The 25,535-nt window shown below is 36.2% G+C and overlaps 1 protein-coding gene across 1 annotated transcript; it reads left to right on the top strand.

The window, feature by feature from the left end:
* The first annotated feature begins 3,520 nt into the window (after window positions 1-3,520).
* On the top strand, window positions 3,521-24,713 carry rhpn1 (rhophilin, Rho GTPase binding protein 1). The gene is made up of 16 exons (XM_054603021.1): window positions 3,521-3,540; window positions 3,741-3,840; window positions 6,889-7,004; window positions 11,629-11,757; window positions 13,590-13,665; window positions 14,141-14,218; window positions 14,446-14,570; window positions 19,028-19,194; window positions 19,687-19,874; window positions 19,960-20,116; window positions 20,603-20,725; window positions 21,010-21,204; window positions 21,292-21,368; window positions 21,475-21,621; window positions 22,310-22,462; window positions 22,574-24,713. The coding sequence occupies exons 1-16, from the start codon at window positions 3,521-3,523 to the stop codon at window positions 22,781-22,783; spliced, it is 2,061 nt and encodes a 686-aa protein (XP_054458996.1). The 3' UTR covers window positions 22,784-24,713.
* Window positions 24,714-25,535: the final 822 nt, after the last annotated feature.

Here is a 25,535-nt window from a genome sequence, read left to right on the forward strand (position 1 = left end):
TCACCTTGCTTGACTAGTCCTGCTACTCACTGCAGCCTCTACAATTACCAGAAATGAACTCAGCATCCAGCAGGCTCATTCTTTACATGCCTACAGTTTTATCATACCCAAGCAGCACTTTGTGTAAAGTTGCACTTTTTTTTAACAAAAAGGCCAGGGTTGATTTCAAGCTTATTCACCAGGCATATTTTATTAGATTGTGAAGATTGGTGGTTTTAGGGGGCTCAATATTTATTAATTATACAGTTTGGAGGACATTGGTTTTAAAAGCCCTTTACTGAACTTTGATTCAAATGATCCCCAAATGATGCAGAAAATCTATTATTTTCTATTGTATTATAATCCTTTATAGCCTCATGAAATCCTCATTGTTCTCACTTGACTTTGAGGAGAGCTTTAATTAAACAGACATTTGTATCTGTGACAGCAGATCCTCCTTATTGTTTGTGCTGAAAGAAAGCAAAGCACACTAAATTATTGATTGTTTGAAAATGTCACAAAGGCTTGAATACTAGCGGGGCATGAGTGTTACTGCGAGTGGAAAAGTTTGATTCTACTAACTCTCTGAAATTCAAATGAAGTAAATGTCATAACTTTCAATTTTCATTATAGGACCAAGATATACATGAGCGAGCTTCACTCCAGTAGTTGGTGTGAAGCATTTTGAGTCACACCCAATAAATCTGTCTTTTACTCTGCTGTAGCTTTATTTTGTGACCTCCAGAGTGAACATATCCAAACTGAGTTTTAATTATACTGCTGAGGGTAAAATCACAAGTTAAGGTATCTTTATTAATGTTGCAGTTTAGTATAGCTGATAATTTCTCAACTAGTCCTCATGAATTGTCATTTTAATTAATGTATTGAACCCCAAAATATTCCCGACATTTCCCAAACTTTTATAGCAATTGTGAAATTTCAAATATGTTCAGAGTATGTATAAACAACTCTTAGTGTTTAGAGGAGCACAATGTGATATTTACTTGAAAGGGTAAAAGTGCCCCCAAGTGGCCAAACAACATTAAAACTTGCAGAGAGCACCTTGATGTGTAGGAAACGAAATGTGTGATATACTCAAAAGCAGTGATCATTTGTTTTATTAAATTTGAGTTAATTGAAGTGCCATCATTAGGAAATTGATTTGGTAAATTTGTAGCTTCTCATGTGTAACCATGTGTAAATCTATTTGTCACCAACATACTCTTGCATACAACATATACGATTTCATTGCCATCTTCACATTTCTTTGGCATTAGTGAGTTTTCCAAGGCAAATGTCTGAGGCAATTTTGAACGTAGGACTTTTTTCTTGTAATGTTAAATTCTAAAATTGTGTTATTTCTATATTTGAATCACTGCTATTGACCAGAAGAAGAAATACATATACATAATGATGGGTAAGGTACATTTAGAAATATAAAAGATAAAATTCTACTTTAAAAAATCGAAATATACTTGATATAAAGTAGATTTAATAATAATAAAGGTTCAACACTGTATACAAACGGACATTGTTTTGTTTTGCAATGGCAACTTGAAACATGTGGAGCAGTAACCTCTGTCCGACAGCAACACTGTACAGAAAGACAGAATGACATCAGATCATTTCATTGTGTCCATACCATCCTTAAGCAATGTAGTTGTGTCCGATCGCATGGAACTAAAATAAATGTAATCAGGATGAATTAGTAGACAATAATGCTTTGTAAGTTTGGAAAAGATTTCTGAGAAAATGGTGTCATTGTGAGGAAGGAAACAGGCAAGAATGATGTGATAATCATCCAGCCAGACACTGAGGACTAAAATTAAAAAGGCATGTGAGATTCTGGGCTGTCCAGGACTTTAGGAAGGCCAGACCTCAGTAATATTAAGGGGCTCTCCTATTATTAAGGTACATTGTGAGGGTTTTTTCAACTAGTAAATTCTTGAACAAGCACAAAACAAATTCAAGCAGTAATCATCCAGCAAATTATCTGGGAGTGTGTGCTGTGTACGGACAGATTTGTAAGCAAGTAACATGTTTTAGTACAAAAATGTAATTAAAAGGCAGTTGTATCTGTAGACAACTGAGAAAGTCATACAACTTGACGATTCTCTGTGACCTGGATCCAGCCTGCATTGTTCCCAGATGGAAATAAGATAAGTACTTGCTTGGACTGGATGTTTTGGGACCATGCATTTACATAGAGTATATTCAACTTTTATTTCAGACACATGGGTCCATACAAAACAGATAAAACAACAACAATGTGTAGCCTACATATACAACGATTTTTACTTAAATGTCTTTTCATTTATTCAATGTGGCAAACTTGTTAACATAAATAGACTTATGGCTCACAACAAGAACAACAAAGCTGAACATATATTAATAATTATTTAAATCTACACTATATACAGTATACATACTGTGTGGATAAAACAACATGAAATTTGTAAACAGTAAGACAATAGCGCATAAATATAGAATGATTAATGTAACAGCTTGCTTTATATACATGTGGTACAGTAGTAGGATATGACAGTATACATCGTGCTTGGATTTGACAGTGATGAAATGTACATCTTAAAGAGACTGTACTATAAAGATACTGTACATTGGATGTTTAGTGTTCCAAGGTTATTGCACAGGTTCCTGTCACTATGTGACTGATGTCAAATGTGAGAGTCTGTCGGGGGAAAAAAAGATATACAAGGTTGGAAGGTTGTATGGTTAATGTATTGGCCCCAACACATGGCTGCACAGTGTGTAAACTGTAGCCCATTCACTGTGTTCTTCGTGATTTTAATATATACATATATAATTATAACCATATATATGGAAAACTCTCTGCCTTTTAAAGGGAATACTGAGCAATAAATACATTATGTAGAGTGTCCCATCATCTCTCCTTTTTGGAGTATCTGCAGAGCATTTTTCCTTTAGGTGGCGTTTTATGACTGAACTGGACAAACACACTAACTCTTCCTTTGTATTGGGGAAACGAAAAACAAATTGCGAGGGGACTCAAAGTCATTATAAAGCAGCGCCTAAATATATAACAAAATGAAGTTATAATCTTTTATAGTCATGTTTTCCGTTTTTAGGAGGTGGAGCTTCTAATCTTTTCGGAGCCCCACACACCAGCCACAGCCCGGTCGGTGCCATAGCAACCAGCCGCGGAGTAAGGGGACGCCTGGGGCCACTTGTTATTGGTCAGATTAGGCTGTCATTCATCCCTGATCCTCCACTTGATTTGTCACATCTACTGTCACTCTCACAAGCTGCAACGTGATTGGCTATATGTTTCATTTGCGGCCCGCCTCGGCGAATAAGCTCTTGCAGCTGCACACAAGAAAAAAAGAGAGCGGAGGAGGTGCTAGCATAATGCAATGAGTTGAAGCTGGGTTGTTTTGAGGACTTAAAAGTTGTTCATTTAACTCTTTTGTTGGCTGTCCATTGAGGATTTATGTTCACTTGAAATTGTACAAAGTTGGAAGAAATGTAGGGACTTTTTGACCGCCTATGTCGTTGCCTCACGATGGAGGAACCTGCTGCAAGGCAAGTGGGAAAACCGCGACCCGCTAGCTAACTTAACTTACTGTTTAAGTGAAACATGTTTGGCCTGGTACTGATTATTCTTCATCGTTAAAAGTTGATAGTTTTGTTCAACATACGGGGAAATATGAATCAAGTAAGTTAAGTCTAACTAGGGACACGTTTGCGTTACATGGTATTGACATCAACGTTACTTTGCACAGAGCGCTGGAGATGTCCCTGTCAGACGGTACCGTCCCCTCGGACGACGATATGCCCTTAACGTTACCCACAGAGGGCAGCCTCAGTGGAAGCATCCGAAAGGTGAGGCACCTTGACACACACACACACACACACACACACACACACACACACACACACACACACACACACACACACACACACACACACACACACACTCAGGCACGTAACGTTATGCAAATACACACACAGTTTGGGTTTGTGGTAAACACGAGTAAAGGGTCTGATAGGGTCTTTGAGATCCCCATAGGTCCTGGGTGGATCCATAAAATCAATAGCAACGTTAAGGTTACTGTAAACTGTGGACATTTGAACTCCTGTTAACATTTTGTAGTATCATCATCTTTTGTTATCTTCATTGATAATAAGTTTAAATTAAATAAACAATAAAACAATCTGTCACATGGATCCTAAGGGCGTCTATAAAAATCCTGTCACCTCTTTATTAAAAGCAAAACAAAACAAAACAAAACATGTTCTGTCACTTACTAATGGTGTCTCAATATGCTCTTATTATCAGCTGTATTTAAGTGTTGAGACACCAGCCCCTGAAACCACTACCACCATCTCAGTACAGTGGAGTTAAATGCAATTTAATTGCTGAGATAAAAAAAAAATTGCAAAACATAACAGGGAAGTGTCTTTCAAGAAACGATCGTGTGCTTCCTCTGGATAATAAAAAAGCACAAACCACACTGTTAACTGTTTTTCATTGAGACTATTTGATCAGGAAATATTTCCATTGAAAAATGTTGACAGTGAAGTCTGTAGAGTACATAAGTTACAGGGAAAGTGTATTGGAAGTGTACATTATAGCTGAAATGTTAAATGTCATTTAACAATGTTTTTAACGCCAGGAATATAATTTTGATCACCTCCTTTGTATTAAGGTGGCATCAAAAATTGCAGAGATGGAGATATCGCAACTTGTGCAGTTACATCTTAAATGATACTGTTGGTGTGTTTTACAGTGAAACCTGTGTTGCACCTAATTTGTTCTAAACCTGATATATTGAATCTCTGGTTTGAATGGGGAAAACATTGTTGAGTAAAATCAATGATTACATACAAGGTGCCCTTAAACAAACCACTCCCCCTTCTGCCGCGTGAGTGTGTAGAAGACTATGCTTCAAGTAGCTACTTACACATTTACATATCTGTGTAGCTGAAAAACAATATGTGCCTAGAGAAAGTCACCTGGATATAGAAGGTTTTTTGACACTGTTTTTTAGACTTTGTCTGCACTGATGTTGAGCAGCCTCCATCCTGCTGCCCTCCTGGATGGTTGAGCAGAGGTGGGAGCTCGGCCAGGATCTTAATCCACACGGGAACTCTGAGGATTACTTAACTTGCGCATGGTAAACAAACACCTTAACTGGGTGAGAGGGAACGAGAAAGATAAAGGGGGAAAGAGTGTGAGAAAATGAGAAATGTCCGTATACTGTACAAGTTGTCTGAAAAAGGGTGATGGAAGAAGGCACAAGGATAAAGAAAGGGAGTATTCAGTATGCTGACAGTACAGCTGCTCCATCTGTCATATTGCTGTACATCTGTTTACCTTTTAAGTTTGAAACAGTGGTGCATTGTCTGATAGATTGCTATTTTAGTGCGCAGACATGTAACAATCAGCTGTTCTGGTGTTGTTGGCAAAATGCCTGTTGAAGTGAGACTTAAGAGGCCTTTAAATCTTCAGACAGATACACAGCTCTGATATATTACCAGATCCTTTTTCTGTTGAACATATTATCCTTCTGGGAAGAAGGTTCTACTCCTGCCTTACCATGCCAAGTTATTACCATGTATAGCATCCACAAGGCTCTCCCCTGCTGAGCTCCCTCCTCTCTGACACGCCCTTTGACACACCCATCATCTCTGGCACACTGTGCTATCCAGCCTCTCAGTCAGCTTTCTCTCCATTAGGTGTACTGTATTGCCACCATATAAGCTTTACAAATAAAATGCTATAGTTTACTTATGGTTAAAGTGAGTGTTAAGACCACGTTGTTGCCTTTTCATTTATTCCTGTTTATGTTCAGAGTGTGTGCTGAAACATGTCGACATAAAAAAGCAGAAGACTTCCCCATTGCCAGTGATGAATGTATACGTTGCCAGTAGACGAGTATGCTTTTCTGTGTTTTTTGAAGTGTCATGTTTTAAGTAACAAACGTGCCATGAAAATGAAAGAGTGGTTACTTCTTTCATCTGTTACTCACTTAGTAACTCACTTCAAACTCTCAAACCTGACTTGGTGAATGGAACAGTGGAAAGAGTCACATAAATGGTTTTGATGAGTTTGATTTTATTTCTGTTCAGTTTTAATGAAGTGTGTTTTACAATGACAAGTGAGGTAAAATTACTGTTTCTGTCAATGGAGTGCTGTAGCTTTGAGGAGTGCTTATAACTCTGGGAATTAAGGGTTTATTTCTAACAAACCAGAATTTGTGATTGTTGGTACAGTGAAAAGACTACTAAAGATGTTTTTTATGATTTTTATTTTGTTTCTGTCTGGTATGAATGAAGCATGTCTCGATGATAAGAAAGGTAAAACTACTGTTGCCTTACTGGAACCTGCTAACTTTGAGGAGAGCATATCCATTGGGTGTTTTATATGTTAATAAATTATAGTAATTGTCCAAATCCCTGTTGAATTTATTTAATATATTTTCACCACAACACACACAAGATTATTGAGCATTGTGCCGGAAAAGTGGCGAAAATGACTGTGTCCACCTGTGAGTTCTGTTTCCATCACTGCAATTTGGACCTGGAGCTGATAAATACTCGTGCCTGCTGCAGAGTCATTTGTCCCAGGAATTAATGCTGATTGTACCGTTTCTCAAAAAAGACAAAAGCCAGGTGTTAGAGGGTATTAGTTATGTTTTTGTCCGGTGGGAAAAGGGTTTGTCAGGTAATGAATGGTGGGTTTATTTAACAGACTAACTGGTTATTTGAAACTGTGAACTTGTGCTGAATGCAATCCCTAAAAGATATATTAGAAACAGACATCACCTCTTTAAGGCCTAAAATATTCAGACCTGTTGCTGTTATTCATCATTCGTCAATTTATCAGTACATCACTTCTCTTGACTGCTATACTTATTTTCCCTGCAGGGATGTGATCCTTTTGCCCAGACTCAGCGCAGTAAACTGCAGCACCGGCGAGCTCGCATCAACCAGCAGATCAACAAGGAGATGCGAATGAGAGCTGGAGCAGAGAACTTATTCAGGTGAGGTCCTCTTTTTTCTTAAAATATTCTGTGAAGTCAAAGTTAGTTTCATAGTAGTTTCATCTATTGAGGGACTTTTCCTGCATGGAAGATTTTGAAAATAAGGTCCTTCAAGTTAGTGTCAAGACAATGTCATCTAATTAATTCAAGTAAGTTAAATGATGTTGGAAAGATTAGTGATGGTGTTGGTATGTGTTTCTCACTTGTTTAGTTTGCCTGCTTCATTAGTTGTTTCAAAGTATTTATTGTTGGACACATTGTACATGGCATTTGTTTTTATTTGAAAGGGCAAACTTTCTCCTACATCAGCTTTTCCTCTCTAAGATGTGATGATAAATGTTATTCTTAGTTAGTCTCCTCTGTGTTGGGGGCTCTTTTGTTAGCTTGTTGGCTCTGTCACATTTGTGGTGGTGTCCTGTGATGGGAAAAGGTCAGAGATCACTCCCCTCCCGAACACACACACACACACACACACACACACACACACACACACACACACACACACACACACACACACACACACACACACACACACACACACACACACACACACACACACAAGCAACACCCAGTTTTATGACTGTTTGTGTTCACTGTGTCTGTCTGCTTGTGTGTCCTCTCTAACCACGTTGCATATGTTTGTGTCTCCTCTCCCCTTTTTTTCCTACAAATATTTCATTTTACAATACTTTTCAGCTCAAACACCAACGAGGCTTATCACCCAACTGAACTGTGCTGTGTATCTTTCACACAGCGCACAAGAATTTTATTGGTGAAGAAATGAGGGAAATGAAAAAAAAAACGGTGGCGGAACATCAAAGTATTCTATCCAAGAACATTAGCGTCATTTTTATCCCCTCCAGCTTCTGTCAGTGTCTCGCTGCCTTTGCTTTCTCCTTCTGACTATTTCTCAGGCTCTGCATTTTTGTCATCCACTTGGAGGTAGATTACTACAGAGGCTTAGAGTAAACATTACATTTATGTGCATACATTTGGTCTGCACTTTTGTTGTGGTGGTTTTAAAAACATTTACTGCATGATTAGTCCACTGTGCAAAACTCTCTGAAAACACACTCCTTTACTTATTAAGATTCATTTTGGGAGGAGGAGGAGGAGGGGAGGAGGAGGAGGAGGAGGAGGAGGAGGAGGAGGAGCCACTTAATTAAAGCAAGGAGCTACTTTCTTCCTCCTTAGTGGTGCCATGTCAGAATCTAATAAGATCAACACAGAAAACAACAGTGTCTTTGATTAAAAGACAACCAAGGTTACCTCTTAATATTATCCCAGGACTTGTTCGGCTAAAACTAATTAAGTTTCACGAAATATCTTTTTCAGGGATAGATTGGATGTTAGTTAGCAGGGCTACCACTTATAATTATTTTCATTACTGTTTAATCTACATACTTTTCCAAGGTAGCGTCTTCATATCGGTTCTTTTACCTGACTAACTATGATTAGTTGATTCATTGATCAGTCTAGCAATGGCAAATTAGTTTTCTATAATCGGGTAAGGCACCACTTTTCTTGGTCTTATGTGATAGTAAATTTAATATATTCAGATATGAACTACTGCTTAGACAGACTTAATGTACAAGGCCAGGTTACCCATGTACAAATGTATAAGTAAAATACCTATAACCTTAGGTCCAATAACAAAAAATGAGGTCTATTTTTTATGGCCCTTGTTCCTAGAATAATGTTCACGCTAAACTTATATTAGAGTCCCTCTTCTTGTTAGCCAAAACAAAAGTCATCACAAGTTTTAGCCACAAACAGTTCTTGCAACAATGCATGACTGTGTATGTATGTATGAAATGGACGTGCATTTGATGTTTCACTTTGCTGCACTTCTCAGTGGATCTTATCTGGTTTGATAAAGGTTAAATAAATAAAAAGGATTACTCAGTTATCAAAGTTATTTAATTTCAATTATTCAGCACTAACAGGCAGATTGCAGTTATTGTGTAATGGGTAGTGATCTCTTTTTCTTTGGAATTTTTCTCCCCAACTTTTTGACTGGAATCAGGCTGTTATCCTAAAAGGTGATGACTCAGTTTAGGGGAAATAAAACAAGCTCTCCTGCCCTTTCTATTAGGACGATGGGTCACAGAGACAAAGAGGACCCCCCCACACAGCCTGCCAGCCTGTAATCAGCCGGCTTTGTGTCCGCCTCCCGTCCTGTGCTCATGCAGAGCTTCCCAACGGAGCCCCGGCAAGCTCATCCCCCACTTATTTGTCTGGCACTGTCAGACCTTTTTTTTCCATCCTCCCCCTTTCCGGTCAACTGGAATAGTTGACACACACACAAAACGTCTCTCTTTCACTTCACACACTCTGAAACTGTTGTGGAACTGGTTTGTGGCACGAGTGCTTGTGGGTGGGAGGTGATTGGGAGTGGGGGTGCTAATTACAGATGAGAGAGGGGTACTAACTCTTCAGGGTTTTTGATTGGCTGATGAAGATGTCCTGTAGTGCTGCAGGCTGTGTTTCTCTGGGAATTCAGAAGAGGGACAGTTACTAGTTTAATCCTGGTCTTCTTATCAGTTAGTTTGGGTTTTAGAAAAATACCACGAGTTACTGAAAACACTTTGTGTCTTTCAGTTCATACACTCAAAGAAAGAGTTATTTTTTTCACCTTAAAAGCTGCAGTATGTTGTGCGTGCAAGTAGGTGTGTGTGTGAATGGGATATTTGGCAGCCCATTTAAAGCTGACTAATCAGATTGCCTTTGGCTTCATCCTAGTTATAGGTGTGTGTGTGTGTGTGTGTGTGTGTGTGTGTGTGTGTGTGTGTGTGTGTGTGTGTGTGTGTGTGTGTGTGTGTGTGTGTGTGTGTGTGTGTGTGTGTGTGTGTGTGTGTGTGTGTGTGTGTGTGTGTGTGTGTGTGTGTGTGTGACTGAGCGAGGGAGTGACAGGTGAAGATAGATGAGGGTAGAGTGGTCTTACTGGACAGATACAATTATTTACAGAAACTCAAAAGAGAACGCCAGCTGTGGATTTGAACCGAGTTTAATCATGTGTTAAAGATTCACAGCTCTCTCCACCAGTCACTGACTGTCATGACAAAAGCAAACAATAACAAAAATGTTATCCAGAAAATCTAAAATACTGTTTTGGAACATCTGCCTCATAAGATAAGATGCTGTGATGAATTATAAATAAAGGTGCAAGTATAAAAAAAAAAATTAAAAAAGCAGAAAATCCCCAAACTCAGAAATATACAACTTGCCAAAAATATAGATAAGCTAAACTTTAAGTACATTAGGTTGCTCAAATCTCAGGTTGCTATGAAGTCTGTACAATTTGTCATGTCTGATTCTATTTACTGTACAAACATATGTACCCTTTTCTCTTAAATCAATGCAATTAAAATGTCTAAATTTGATAATGTTAACACATTGGTTACATCCTGGAAAGGCCTGATTCAGTAAAAAGATGTGTTTAATCTTTTTACTTCAATGAACCAGTCATGTCAAAAAATGCAGCACTATCCATTTTGTTGTTTTTGGAAAGGTCTTACTTTGGCTTCCATTTTTTTGTAGAAGTAGTTAAAGGTTTAAATTAAAAATCAATTAAGTGATGACACTAATTTAATGGAATAGTTGGCCACAAGTTATATTTTGTCTGCTCATCTTCAGGTCAGTTGAGACACACGTGAATTTTGAGTGAAAAGAATGCAGGAGGTTATGATGCAAATATGTGCCCAAAGATTTTGAGGAAAAAAAAGAGAGAATTGGAATTAACAGGAAGGGGTTTTTATGTGAAAAGCAAAGACTTTGTAATCAAGAAGTTGGATAAGTGTACAAATTCATCCTTAGCCCTTAAGTGTATTATTTGTCTATGACCTAAAACATAACCACACTTTGCAATTTATTCTGCCTTTGACAGCTTAATCTTCTACCTGATGATGCATCTATTGACTCATTCAGCACAGAGACTTCAAATCTTTCTTTTACCAGATAAAACTAAGAGACTGAAATGAGGAAAACTTTTTTTTTTGGGCTGCCCTTCCTAAAACATTGATTTGTGTCTCTTCTCTTTATTTATTGTTTCCACCCTCTTGAAACTGTAAATTTTGTGAAAAGTCATTTTGTTAGTCTGTTAATGCTTGGTATCAGTTAGCACGGCAACCTAGTAATGCCTCAGACTTCTAGGAACATTGTGTGTTGTTGACCTCAGAGCCAGGATTAATGCTAAATAGGTTTTCACATACAAGACATTTGTCTTAGTCTTTGGTGCATAACAATAATCATTTTAGGTCTAAGATAAGATAAGATAATCCTTTATTAGTCCCGCAGCGGGGAAATTTGCAGGTCTGCAACTACTACTGATTGTATTATCCATTAATTTGTTGAATTGACCTCCTCAAATCTTTTGTTGGACCAACAGTCGATGATTATGGAACGTATATATTTGAGGTTAAAGTGTCCGTGATGTTGGTGGCTGAACCTTCACCTGCTCTATGGCAAGGACTAAGATTTGCCCGTTGTAGTATTTTGCATGTTGACATGAAGTGAAGTCAAAATAACTCAAAATCTCTCATCTCTCAAATGCAAGTCTTTTATAGTTTGTTTTATGTTGGTGTTAATAAAGGATGTGAACTGATGTGTGTGTTCATTTATTCAGGGCAACAACCAACAACAAGGTGAAGGAGACAGTGGCTCTGGAGCTCAGCTTTGTCAACTCCAACCTACAGCTTCTCAAAGAGGAGCTGGAGGAGCTCAACAGCAACATGGAGGTCTACCAGACAGACAGGTAGAAAACTCTGACACACACAAACACACACACACACCATAGTTTCCCACAGGATTTTGTAAGACATTGGACCTAGGGGGTCCGGGGGACATGCTCCCCTGGAAGAAAATGTTATCATTTTAAAGGTAAATGCATTGATCTGGTGCACTTAAACGGCAAAATATAGCCCTTATCTCACTGGATTAAGTATTAACTAATAATAAAATAATATAAGATATTAAATAATAAAATAATAGTATAATATTTGTAATATTAACAAATGTTATGAAGAACCTTAACATCATACCCGTGGGATAATGTCAGTAAATTCGAGTAAAACATGTAAAAAATTGTAAAACAATGTGTTCTAAATTACATGAAGTCCCTGGTAATATTAGTTCAGAACAGTCTGGCTTAAGAGATGGAATCTAACAAAGTACATTAGGCTACTCAAGTGCTGTACTATACAATTTTGAGGTATTTGTACATTTACTTTATACCTCTACTCCACTACATACTAGAGGGAAATATTGTTCTCTTTACTTCACTAGATTTATTTAAGAATATTAGATACAATTTAGGCTACTTTTTACATTCAGATTCTCAATAATATTGTATTTTTACACTGTGGTATTACTTTACTTTCCACCACTGTGCTCTAGTAAACATTTTAATCATAAACACATTGGTTGTATAGGTATAAATGGTGTTGGTACATCAAAAAGTCACACCCGCAAAGCATGGCAACCAACAAAGGGTCTGTTTTTCAAGACGGGTGTGCTGCCGACATCTCTGCAGACCCCTGACACCCTGAAAACAATTTGCCCTGGTTGACTGTCACACCGGGGACAGGGGGACCTGTCACTGCCCACAGGGAGAAAGAGGGGACAATGAGCACAGGCCCGGGAAGCCTCGAGGGGGGGCTCTAAAGCTGACACGATGGAGCCGCGAGACACTTTCAGCCTGGGCCTTTTTAAGCCAAGCTGTGTGTATAGATACTTTGGTTCATTGTGAAATTGTGGCGGGATGAAATAGACTATGGTGGGCTGCCACAGTCTTGGTAATTAATGGGAAACACTGCACGCACATTCACACACACACAAAATCATGGCCTATTTAAAATCCATGTCCCAATTATTATTTGCCCCATAAATTCCAGGTCACTCTCATTAGTCTAATGAGAATTATAATTGGTGAAAACAAACATTCATTACTTGTTTGTATTCACTCTGTGCATTGTGTGTATCTGGTCTATGTCTATGTCTGTCTTTGTGGGGACCAATTTATGTTAAGCTTTTAGAGGAAGGATGTTTTTGTTGATTTAGGATATTTGTTGTGGTTTTCAATTCCTCAAAAGGGCAGTTTATAGGATAAGATTTAGTTTAGGATAGAATAAGTTTCAGTCAAGCTTAAGTTAAGGGGCTAGGGAATTACAAGTTTATAAGTACAAATGTGTGTGTGTGCGCAGGCCTTCACAGCCAGGAGATTTTTCCCTCTGCAGTCCAGGGTCACGGGAAGGATAAATCCCCTGATTAGTGTGTCATTAATGGCCCCGTGGCGTGTGTGCGTGTTTCCGTTCAATGTGAATGGGAGGGGGTGACTTTGGGGGGTGTTAGGGCCATAAGGGTTAATACTTGGCTTTAGCTTTGTCTATTAGCAGGATGAAGCACTGAGCAGTGAGCCTGCTGTGTTTGAAGACTAGCAGATGGCAGTACTGACATAACTGTGCCCATAACCTGCCCTGTGTATAATGTTGGTGTTTACACAATGATGTTCACATGTTAGTGTTTACATGGTTTAACCTGTGAAAGATTACACACATACAATACACATGCTCTAATTACTTTTCACAGTGAGGCTATCAACGTTCCCATGATCCCACTCGGATTAAAAGAAACCAAAGAGGTTGACTTCACAGTTTCTATCCAGGTGAAGATGACCTTTCATATTTCACCCACTTGATTTATTATCAAATTTCCTTTTCACTGAGAGAAAAAAAAAAATCTGAGTAGAACATCGAAGGTTGTATTTAGAATATAAAAACAAGATAGAGGATGAACATTGTTATCCTTATTTTACAAGCTGTGTTTCAGCTTTGACGTTTTAAACGGAAAACAACATACATGAAGTAGTCTGTTTTCTTTATTGTGACAAATACTGAATTGCCCCCACACCACATGTAAAAAAAGATTTAAACTAGTGTGAATATTCTACAATAAATACACAGGCAATGATTTCTAGTGAAACATTTTTTCTAATTTCTTTTGTTTTATATATTTTTTTGAAAGGCTGCAGATGGGCACCGAGAGCTCAGTCAAATCCTCTGCAATTTGTCTGAATATTAGAGAATACCTCAGCTGTGAAATTGATTTGTTTTTATGTAACGGTCTGTCTCCCCTCACAGGACTTCATCTGTGAGCACTATGGAGAGGACAGCTCTCTCTACGACAAGGAGATCAAAGAGCTTATGGAGCTCAGACAGGTTAATAAATTCACTCATACAACTAAGTACAAAACAAATTTTGATCTTGTTCAATATTAAATCTGTTTTTTCCTAAGGATGGTTGAAAATCAGTGCAAAACTGTGGGAAAAGAAATAAAAAATGAAAGATCTTGAAAGGTCTGACATGCACATGTGGGAAACTTGTCCTTGAATGTATGTGCCTATGACAATAGATGTATGTCTATGTGTGTTGTTGTTTGAATCAGGCCATGCGTACACCCAGTCGTAACCAGGCCGGTCTGGAGCTACTGATGGAGTACTACAACCAGCTGTACTACCTGGATCAGCGCTTCTTTCCCCTACATAGGAACCTGGGCGTGCACTTCCACTGGTAGGACATGAGCACTTTTTAATGTAAAAGCCTAGAGGTTATTGAGTCCTGCATTACAAGTACTGAGGCCATGTTGTTTAGAGAGAAGATAACCAGTGGATGTTTATTCCTCAGTTTTATTTCTTAGAAAAAGTCATAGATTAGTATGTTGAAAAAGTGATAAAAAAAAATCATGGAATTGTATTTTGAAAAAAATCATTAGTCATATTATAGTAGGTTGAAAAAAGTCATAAAGAAGTCATATTATAGTAAATCAAAAAATGTCATTGTATAGTTATTAAAAAAGACACTATAAAGTCATATTATAGTATGTAAACGAAAGTCTTAAAAAAGTCATGGTATAGTATGTAGGAAAACAGTCAGGGTATAGTATGCCGGAAAATAAGTAATTAAAAAAATTGTAATATAGTATGTTGAAATAAGTCTGTCAAAGAAGTAATAAAGACATTATTATATTAAATGGAAAAAGGTCATATTATAGTACGTCAAAGAAAATCATAAAAAGTGATTGTATAGCATGTCGTAAATAGTATAGTATGGTATAGTATGATAAAAAAAATCATAAAAAAGTCATAGTATAGTATGTCTAAAAATGACATAATAAAGTCATAGTATAGTATGTCTAAAAATGTCGGAAAATGTCATAATAAAGTCATAGTATAGTATTTCAGAAAAGTTATTAAAAAGTCTTGTATGTTGAAAAACATGATAAGAAAATCATAGTATTGTATGTTGAAAAAAATAATTAAAAAGTCATATTATAGTAGGTTGAAAAAAGTCATAAAGTAATAATATAATAGTAAAATAATATTATAGTAAATCAAAAAATGTCATTGTATTGTTATCGAAAAAGACACTATAACGTCATTATAGTACGTAAAAAAAGTCATGGTATAGTATGTAGAAAAAAGTCATAAAATAGTTATGGTATTGTATGATTAAAAAACTCATACTATAGTATGTCGTAAAAGTACATAGTAGAGTCATAGTATAGTATGTCAAAAAAGTCATAGTATAGTTTATTGCAAAAAAGTCCAAAAAAGTCATAGTATAGTATATAAAACATTTCATAAAGACATTATTTAATTTGAAAAATGTCATTGTATAGTATATTGTAAAAGACATAATAAAGTCATATTATAGTACGTCAAAATAAAATCAGAAAAAAGTCATAGTATAGTATGTCGAATATAGTTATAGAATGCTATGTCGAATATAGTTATAGAATAGTCTTTCGAAAAAAGTAATAAAAAAGGTCATAGTATAGTATGTCGAAAAAATCATAAAAAAGTGATATTGTCGTATGTCATTTTTTTTTATATAAAAGTCATAGTAATGTATGTCAAAAAAGTCATAGTGTATTGTGTTGAAAAAAAATCTTAAAAAAATTCATAGTATAGTATGTCGAAAAAATCATTCAAAAGTCATAGTATAGTATGTAGAAAAAAAGTCATAAAGAAGTCGTATTATAGTAAATCAAAAAATGTCATAATATAGTATGTTGAAAAAGTCATTATAAACTCATATTAAAGTACATCCAAAAAAGTCATAGTATGTCGGAAAAAGTCATATGTAGCATCTTGGAAACAAAAAAAAGTCTAAAATAAGTTATACTATAGTATCTCGAAAAATTTCCATTGTATAGTATGTTGAAAAATAAGTCATAGTATAGTATGCCGAAAAAATGTCGTAGTATAGTATTTCGAAAAAAGTCATGGTGAAGTATGACAAAAAAATCATTAAAAAGTCATACTATATAGTATGTCATAAAAAAGTTCTGGTATAGTATGTCGAAAAAACCCCGGGAAAAAGTCATAGATTAGTATGTTGAAAAAGTGATTAAAAAAATCATGGAATTGTATTTTGAAAAAAATCATTAGTCATATTATAGTAGGTTGAAAAAAGTCATAAAGAAGTCATATTATAGTAAATCAAAAAATGTCATTGTATAGTTATTGAAAAAGACACTATAAAGTCATATTATAGTACGTAAACCAAAGTCTTAAAAAAGTCATGGTATAGTATGTAGGAAAACAGTCAAGGTATAGTATGCCGGGAAAAAAGTAATAAAATAAATTGTAATATAGTATGTTGAAATAAGTCATAGTATAGTATATCCAAAAATGTCATAATAAAATAATGGTATAGTATGTTGAAAAAAATCAGAAAAAAGTCATAGTATAGTGTGTCAAAAAAGTCATAGCATGCTATGTCGAATATAGTTATAGAATAGTCTTTCGAAAAAAGTTTAAAAAAAGTCATAGTATAGTATGTCGAAAAAAGTCATAATAATGTCATGGTATAGTATGTCGAAAAAAGTCATGAAAAAAGTCATAGTAATGTATGCCGAAAAAAATCATATTATAGTAAATTGAAAAATGGCATTGTATTGTATGTAGTAAAGTCATAAAGAAGTCGTATTATAGTACATTGAAAAAAGTCATAAAAAAAAATCATAGAAAATTCATAATAAAGTATTTCTTAAAAAAATCTTTAAAAGTTATAGAATAGTATGTTAAAAAACGCATAGTACAGTATATTGGAAAAAGTTTTACAAAAGTCATGATATAATACATTCAAAAATGTCATATTTTAGTAAGTTAAAAAATGTACAAATAAGTCTATATATTATGTTAAAGAAATATCTTTAAGAAATATTGTTCATTGTCTCATTTAAAGCCATATTATAGTAAGCATTTAAAATGGCATAAAATGTTTTATTAAAGAGAAAAGGCCAGATTGAAGTTTATTTATTCAGCACATTTAACCAACAAGGTAATATAAAGCTCTTTACATGAAACAACACAAGCATGAAAACAAAGTGCAAAAGAAACACATCGTGCAAGGACATTTGAAATCATTAAGTCATTAAAGCTAATAAAATAATAAAAATAAAACAAGCTTAAATAAGACAGGTATAAAATGCAAGAATAATAGTTACAATGCATTATGTGCTGTGCATAGTATAGTCATGGCAAAAGCCAATACAGTTTGTAAAAAACTCCCATCATTTATAAGTCAAAAACATCATAAAAAAACATTGTGCAGTATTGCAATTAAGGTCATAGTATATAATGTCAAAAAAGTAAATAAAAGCGTAGTTAAATTTGTTTGAAAAGTCAGAGTATAGTTCAACGTAAAAAAAGGTTAAAAAGTCATGGTGAGTCTTGTCGACAAAAACATAGTCATTGTAAAGTATGTTGAAAAAAGTAATTGTATATCATGTCAAAAAAAGTCAGTATGTTATGTCGAAAAGGTCGAAGTAGAGTATGGGGAAAAAATCATAGTACAGAATATCATAGTTTTTTATGTTGAAATAAAACTGAATTTAATTAGTAAGAAGTTAAGTCAAACTGTAGTATGTCTTCAAAACTCATGAAAAGGTCATATTATAGTATGTTAAAAAATGTCATAAAAAGTCGTATTATAGTAGTTCAAAAATAGTCATAATAAAGTGAGTCAAGGTATAGTATGTCAAAAAACTCATGAAAAATTCTTAGTATAGTATTTCGAAATTAGTTGTGAAAAAGTCATAGTATAGGATGCTGTAAAGTCATATTATAGTATGTTGAAAAATGTCATAAAACATCATAGTATAGTATTTCTTAACGTAATGAAAAAGTCATAATAAAGTATGTCGTCAAAAAAAGTGAAAAAGTCATAGAATAGTATGTTGAAAAAAGTGATAAAAGTCCCAAAACATCTTGAAAAAGTCATAGTATACTTTGTCGAAGAAAGCCAAAAATAGTAGTATATAGTATAGTATGACGAAAAAATCATAGTATAGTATGTTGCAAAAAAGTCATGAAAAAGTCATAGTATATAACATTGAAAAAATCTTAGTACAGTATGTCAAAAAAATGTCATGAGAACTACATAGTATAGTATGTTGTTAAGTCATTAAAAAGTAATATTATATTGTCGTGAAAAAGTCATAAAAACTCATAGTGTGGTAAAAAGTAAATAAAGTCATAGTGAAGTAAGTTAAAAAGAAATTACAGTATGTATAATATGTCGAAAAAAGTCTTAAAAATAGTAATCGTAAAGTCGAAAAAAACTATAGTGAAAAAAGTTGGTTGTAAAATTATCAGTATATCTAAATTCATACTATAGCTTTTTTTCCCCACAAAATCTTATAAAAAAGTCAGCACATTATGTCCCAAAAGTTATAGTCTTGGCTTTCAATATCATCCAAGAGTCCAAGGTTATAATGTCAAAAAAGTTATAACAAAATCACAACAAAAAAAGTTGTAGTATTTAAAAAAGTCATAACAAAGTAATTGGATAGTATGTCAGAAAATACTCCTAACATGATCATGATCTAACATTACAAACATTTTTAGAAGTATATAAACCCTAAAAATGTAAATAAAAAATCAAAATAAATGCAAAATAAAGTTACAATCAAGGTCATTGCAATGCAGTAAGTACATTTACTCCTCCCTCTCTGTCTATAGGTACGACTCCCTGACAGGTGTCCCGTCGTCTCAGCGTACGTTGGCCTTTGAAAAAGGAAGTGTGTTGTTCAACATCGGTGCCCTGTACACACAGATTGGAGCACGGCAAGACCGCTCTGCAACAGCTGGCATAGACCGAGCAATAGATGCCTTTCAGAGAGCTGCAGGTAATGAAAAAGCATATACTTTGGGTTTATTCGGGACTCTAAAGTTAGGTTGTCCGAAAACACAAGAATCATTGCATTTGCATAAAAACAGATAAGTCTGTTCAAGTTATCTGCTGAAATATTTAAATTGTTTTACTCAGCAAGGGCAGTAACTATTTGTTTTCCTCACCATTTAATATATCCATTATCTTTTTCAATTAATAGATTATATGTTCTATTCAATGTTAAAAAAACTAATAATAATTAGTTCCGGCTATTGTTAGAGCCCATGTGACATCTTCAAACTGCATTTTTTGCCTGACCAAAAGATCAAAACATAAAGATGTTCAATATCTAATGATATAGCACTGAGAAATGCATCAAATCCTCAAATATCAGGAGCAGAGATCAGCGAAGGTTTGACATGTTTTCTTGATAAATGCCTGTCAATTGAGAAATTGATGACTATACTAACAAGATATGTGTTTTTCTTTCTTTTTGTGTTCTTTTTAGGGGCATTTAATTACCTTAAAGAGAATTTCTCCAACGCTCCCAGTTTGGACATGAGTGGTCCGTCGCTCTGCATGCTGGTGCGTCTGATGGTTTCCCAGGTGCAGGAGTGTGTGTTTGAGCGAGTCACACTCACCACTCAGGACACACGCTTCACTTCGCAACTCCGCCTGGCACAAGAGGCTGCACGGGTGAGTCAACACGTCTCTGGTTGTGTTGTAACTGCTTGTGTTGTTACTGATTCTCACCCTGTGTGTACACTTGTGTGTCCTGTAGGTGTCAGATGTCTATTTGTTAGTGCAGCAGACCATGACTCAGCCTCTGATGAAGGACTACGTGCCGTTTTCTTGGGCCTCCATGGTTCAAGTCAAATCAGAACACTTCCGTGCCCTCTCACACTACTACGCTGCTGTTGCACTCTGTGATCACACGTGTAAGCCACACCAAACTACGCAGAACATTTAATTTGATATTTTTAGTGGGTGTTCACATTATTGATAACTGTGCAGGCACATTCAATTGTTTTAATTTGAGTGGTCCTTACTTGCAAAATCACAAGAATGAAGGGGTGGCAAACTGAGGCCGTATGCAAAGAGTCATCCTTAAAACTGAAAGCAAGATGAACAAATTACATTAAATATAAATAAAGATGGACAGAAAGATAATATGGATCAGCTGTTGTAGTGCAGACATTGCCCAGTTCAGTAGGTGATCATTTACAAAGACTGATGTGGCTAATGGCGCAAGTATTAGCTGCCTCTGCAGTGTTAATGAGACAAAGTAACTTTAGAAATTGTAGGGTAGGTTTAGATTTATATTTATTTATTTTCATTTAGGATTCCTTTTGTTATCCTTACCCAAAAACAAACATTTGTGTACTCTATCTACACATGTTAACATGAAATGTCTTGTTCTGTAGTGTCTGCTGAGGAGGAGTGTGATGAGGAGTCAGAGAAGGCTTTCCTCCAGTTCTATATCAGCAGTCCTGCAGGGCCACCACTCAGCCAGGTTTTACAAGACCCTGAAAAAAGAAGAAAGCTTGGTGAGTTCATGGAATACGTTTATATTTAGTCCAGATGTACAGCAGAGTAAAGCTAATATGTGAAACAGAAAGAGAGACAGACGGACATAGATGCAGTGGCTTTCAGAAAGTTTACAGCAGAGGAGTCTTTCTGTCATTATAAAGAAAAAAAGTTCAAATTTGTAAAAACGTCAGGGTTCTTTTTCAAAGATTTGGTTAATTTTATCTAGCTCGTATGCCAATAGGTAAAAGTAGTATCCACACGTATTAAAAGACAATGTCTGCCTACATGTACATGGATGCAGGTAAAGCTCACCTGCGACGGGCAGTAATCAGACATGAGGAAGCCATGCGTGTCCACAGTCTGTGTAAGATCTTGAGGAAGATGGACATCCTGCAGGACGTGCTGTCGCTCACACACAAACGCTCTCTGGACAAGTACTCTGAGCTGGACAGAGAAGACGATTTTGATGAAACTGCAGAGGCCCCAGAGATACAGTGTAAGCATCAGTTTTACGTCACATCAATAATATGATTCACTACTTAAACAACAGTAAGTGATTGTGATTTGTTCTGTTTTTCTACAGCTCAAACCCATCAGAAACCAGACATCACTCCAACCAACTTCTCTACAGTCCAAGTTACTGATATCTTCCAAAGACTGGTAAGACGTATTCATTGGAGTAACAGTCGGCTATTAGGAAAGCCATTGAAAAAGCTTCAGCACCAGCTGGTACCTGAGTTGAAGATGACTCTTTTCTGTGCTGCAGGGGCCTCTATCGGTGTTTTGTGCACGGGCTCGCTGGGGTCCAGTACGTGTGATCTGTCTGCAGAGGGGAGAGGGTGGGCTGGGTCTCACGCTCAGAGGAGACTCACCCGTCCTGGTGGCTGGAGTGGTGCCTGGAGGCTGTGCAGCGGTAAGAGGGACTCCACTATTATGTTCATCAGTTACAGCAGAACTGCTAATGTCTTCCACATTCTGTTAAATACGAGATGGTTAGAACCAGTTACAGAAGGTAAGATTCTCATTCACAACTACTATATGACTGTAATGTAGTTAGTATACATCAGATTTTTAAGGGAAAAAAGCAATGCGTCTACGCCGTCTCTCAAGCTTCAAATGTCTTTTTTTGTGATTAATCCATAATTTGCAACTCATTTGAAAGTTCTTACTATTTGTTATTGCTAGAAAAATAATTTTAAACTGAATTAAATAAAAAAATATATATTTGTTGTTTTCCTAAAAAAAATTGAAACAATGATCCTTATGTTGAATCTATCTTATAACCAGCATCTTAACAATTTCAGTTATTAATGCTCATTAAAAGGTACAACAAATTAATTTCTGACCACTAAAGGATATAAAGGAGACACAAATAAATGTCAATAAAAACTCATGTAAGGCTTTTAACAGTGCACCCTGAGTGAAGAGGAGGTGCCAGTCTAGTAGGAGCTTCACCATACATTTTAACAGTAGTTGGTGTGCATGTGTGGATGGTTATTGGTTGCAGAATTTGAAATTGAAAGTGTATTGCTCATTTCTCAAACCTGTTTGCGGTTCATTAAAGACTTTTACTCGTCTCGTAATGTTCCTGTATCTCACAGGAGGCCGGACTAAGGGAAGGAGACTACATAGTAGCCGTGGACGGAGAGGACTGTAAATGGGCCAAACATGGCGAGGTGGTTCAGATGCTAAAGAGCTGTAGCGACAGAGGCGTGGAGCTCAGTGTGGTCACATTACACTCACATGATACACAGGTAAGTACGTGGGAGTGCATGTGTGTGTTTGGAATGTCCGTATCTGCTGTTTCAATGTATGCATGCTTACTAGTGCAGTGAACAAGACATTATGTGTGTGTGTGTTAACAGCTGGAGAGGAGAGCCATCTTGCTGTCCCACAGCAGCGGTAAGGAAAACACTCGGCAGCGCTTGCTGGCTGGAGCTAAGGGGCAGAGCTCCGCCTCCTTGTTGAACTGGAACAGGAAGAAGACGAGGGAAGGTGGCGGGGTCACTAAGAGACTAGGAAGCACCTTCAGTTTGTCGTTTGGAAGCATCCGAGACACTGAGGCCATGTACTGAGACATGATTGCAGAGGAACCACTCAGGGAATCACAGCAGTGGAGGACAAGGTACGATCAGAACCGCATTCAGAGTGACCGTAGTGCTGCACCGCGAAACATCAGCAGGAGACAAAACCTAAAAAAAGAACACGGTTTGACCAGTAAAATTGTTCCTGATGTCTTTTTTTTGTTCCCGCACAGTCCAATGTCTCTCTTTGTTGGCTAAGCAAATATGTGGAAGCAAACATACCAGGTAATACCTTCTAACATGAACATTTTTAAGAGTTGAACAATCCTACGTCCGAGGAGTAAGCTGTACTCCTCACTGCAGTGCTATGTGCTGCCTTGGAGACAAAAGGTGCATTGAGACAGAACACAAGGAAGATTTTATATGTAGGACATTATGAAATCAAAAAAAAAATATATAGTGCAGTTATTTTACTGACAAAATGTAAAAATGCACATTTGATTTTTGATGCACATCTATCACCACTTGGAGTTCTCTGTGAGACAGGAAGCCACAGACATACAAAGAATAATTTTGAGTATTACTGAACTTCATTGAAGTTTTTTCAGCAAACTACTGAGACAAACATTAAAAAAGAATTGCAAACAGCTGGTGGCTAGTAAATATGTCAATCAACCCAGGGCTAACAGCAAATTAGGATTCACACTTGAAAGCAAACCTAAGGTTTAGGTCTTGACAATGCAACCAGCATGTGAGTGTTGTAAACTGACGGAACAGCCGGCAAAATCGTACTGAAAACTCCTTTACTTAATTATTTTAACATCCTCTCCAGAAAAACAAAACAAAAGCAAGTTTCATATTTTTTGTGTCTTATATTTTTCTTAAGTGGTCTCTGAGGTTACAGAATACTGTAACACTCCTGTTTAACCACTGAAGTGCTCCAGATTTGGATCAGTCATCCACTGATACTTTACATTGTACGCCTACTATAATGATTATGATAATGGGTGTTCTTGGAGAAATGTTTTTGTTGTTTTAGTTATTTTTAGATGATTATACGCACTTCAGAGGTTTTGATCCATTGTTTTGTAGTTTTGGTACTTTCATGCACTGTGAATATTTAAAAGGACAAATCTGTTGATAATAATGTAGTTCTGACTTGATGTCTCAATAATGAACATGTGAGAGGTTGTTAGTTTTTTTTAATGAAATGTGATATGTGAGACCCTGCAGGAAAAGCATGTGGTGTCTAAACGTTGTGTTTTTCTAAGGAGTTTTGAATTGTCTTGTATCTATTGTGTCCTTAATGGTTTCCGAGAACGGTCCAGCCACTGTACTGTATGTTACAGTAAGCCAATATTAGAAAACACTAGATGAAGATGTTTGTTTTTCTTTTTAGAATTAACATTGATTGAACTGTTTGTAAAATTCAGATTAAACTAGAAATGTGAGAATACTAGGACAATACTGTTGTATTGTAAAATGAATGCTGTGGTTTTTTTCCCTGTACAATGTGTGTGCCATGGTGATCCATTGTGGCGAGTACCAAAAGCCAGAGGGGACAAACACAATTTTCTGATGTTTTGTTTTCACACAATCACAACATAATTGTTCTGTGATGTAATTTGTTTTTTCTGCATTCATGAAAAGTTTAGCAATTCCAAACAGATTGCAAAGGAGTGGGATCTTTTTATTCTCATAATCATAAAATTCATTTTTGATTTCAAGGAAACAAGTTTGTCATGTTGTGATCACAAAGTAACTTTCTGGTAGTCAAGGAAAAAATGGTTCAATCTTTCCTCCTCAGCTTTTAGGTTCATGTATTTGTGTGAGTGAGTAAATGTTTGTCAAGACTGTTGTAAAGAGGAATAATTTTTCTTTCTATTTGTGTTTTTGACTGAATAACTGACCATTCCTTAATGACTGCATTTGAGGATTTGCACAGTATTTTTTTCCAAGTATAAATACAATAAAAATAAATAATGAGCTACTATCAGCTGCATCAGTTTGACTCTGTCCTCTCAATAGGAACTACCTCAACATTATAGTATACATAGTTAATGTCTCTATTACACACATAAATATAATTTATTAGAATTTTTTTTTTTTCTTCATAATACCACGTTACTAGCAGTAATGGTTAGCTGCTATTCATTTTTTTTAAGCTGACCATTAAGATATTACTGTGTTTGCATATAAAAATATTTCTCAGGTTTTCATAATAGCAGTCCTGTTCTGTGAATGTATTACTGAAACGCAGCACAGCTTTTCACCACCTGTATACGTCTAGCACTACATGAGGAGGTTCCCACATTCATTTAGTCTCCACCAGCAAGCTATGTTGATCCATCTGTTGTACCATATGAACTCTCTGCTGTAGAATCACATTTACCAGAAGCTAATCCGAGAACTGTGTAGGGGTGGTGCACTATGATTTATGACCACTAGAGGGCATTAAAACATCAGCGCAAGCAGACAGATACACAGGTCCAACTGTCACCTTATCCAGAAAAAACATCTCTAGTGTTCAGTCGGATTTACTGTAATGCACTTTCTGAGAATCTGGGTAATACTTATGTGTATTTGAATGCATTCTTACCTTTTGAGTGAAGCTTGTGGACCGTATTTGTTATGAAGTAATGTTACTGGTTTCCTTGGATAAGACCCACCTCACTGTCTGCAGCCCCCCACATCCTCAGCTGGGCACTGAGGATGCTTTTACACTTACGAGACACTGCTGCAGGCTGAACACTACAGGGCTCTCCTACTATTGCCACTATTGTGTAGAATGTGCAGATAATCA

Source organism: Anoplopoma fimbria, chromosome 8 (assembly GCF_027596085.1).
Source record: "Anoplopoma fimbria isolate UVic2021 breed Golden Eagle Sablefish chromosome 8, Afim_UVic_2022, whole genome shotgun sequence".
In the NCBI taxonomy this organism is placed as follows: domain Eukaryota; kingdom Metazoa; phylum Chordata; class Actinopteri; order Perciformes; family Anoplopomatidae; genus Anoplopoma; species Anoplopoma fimbria.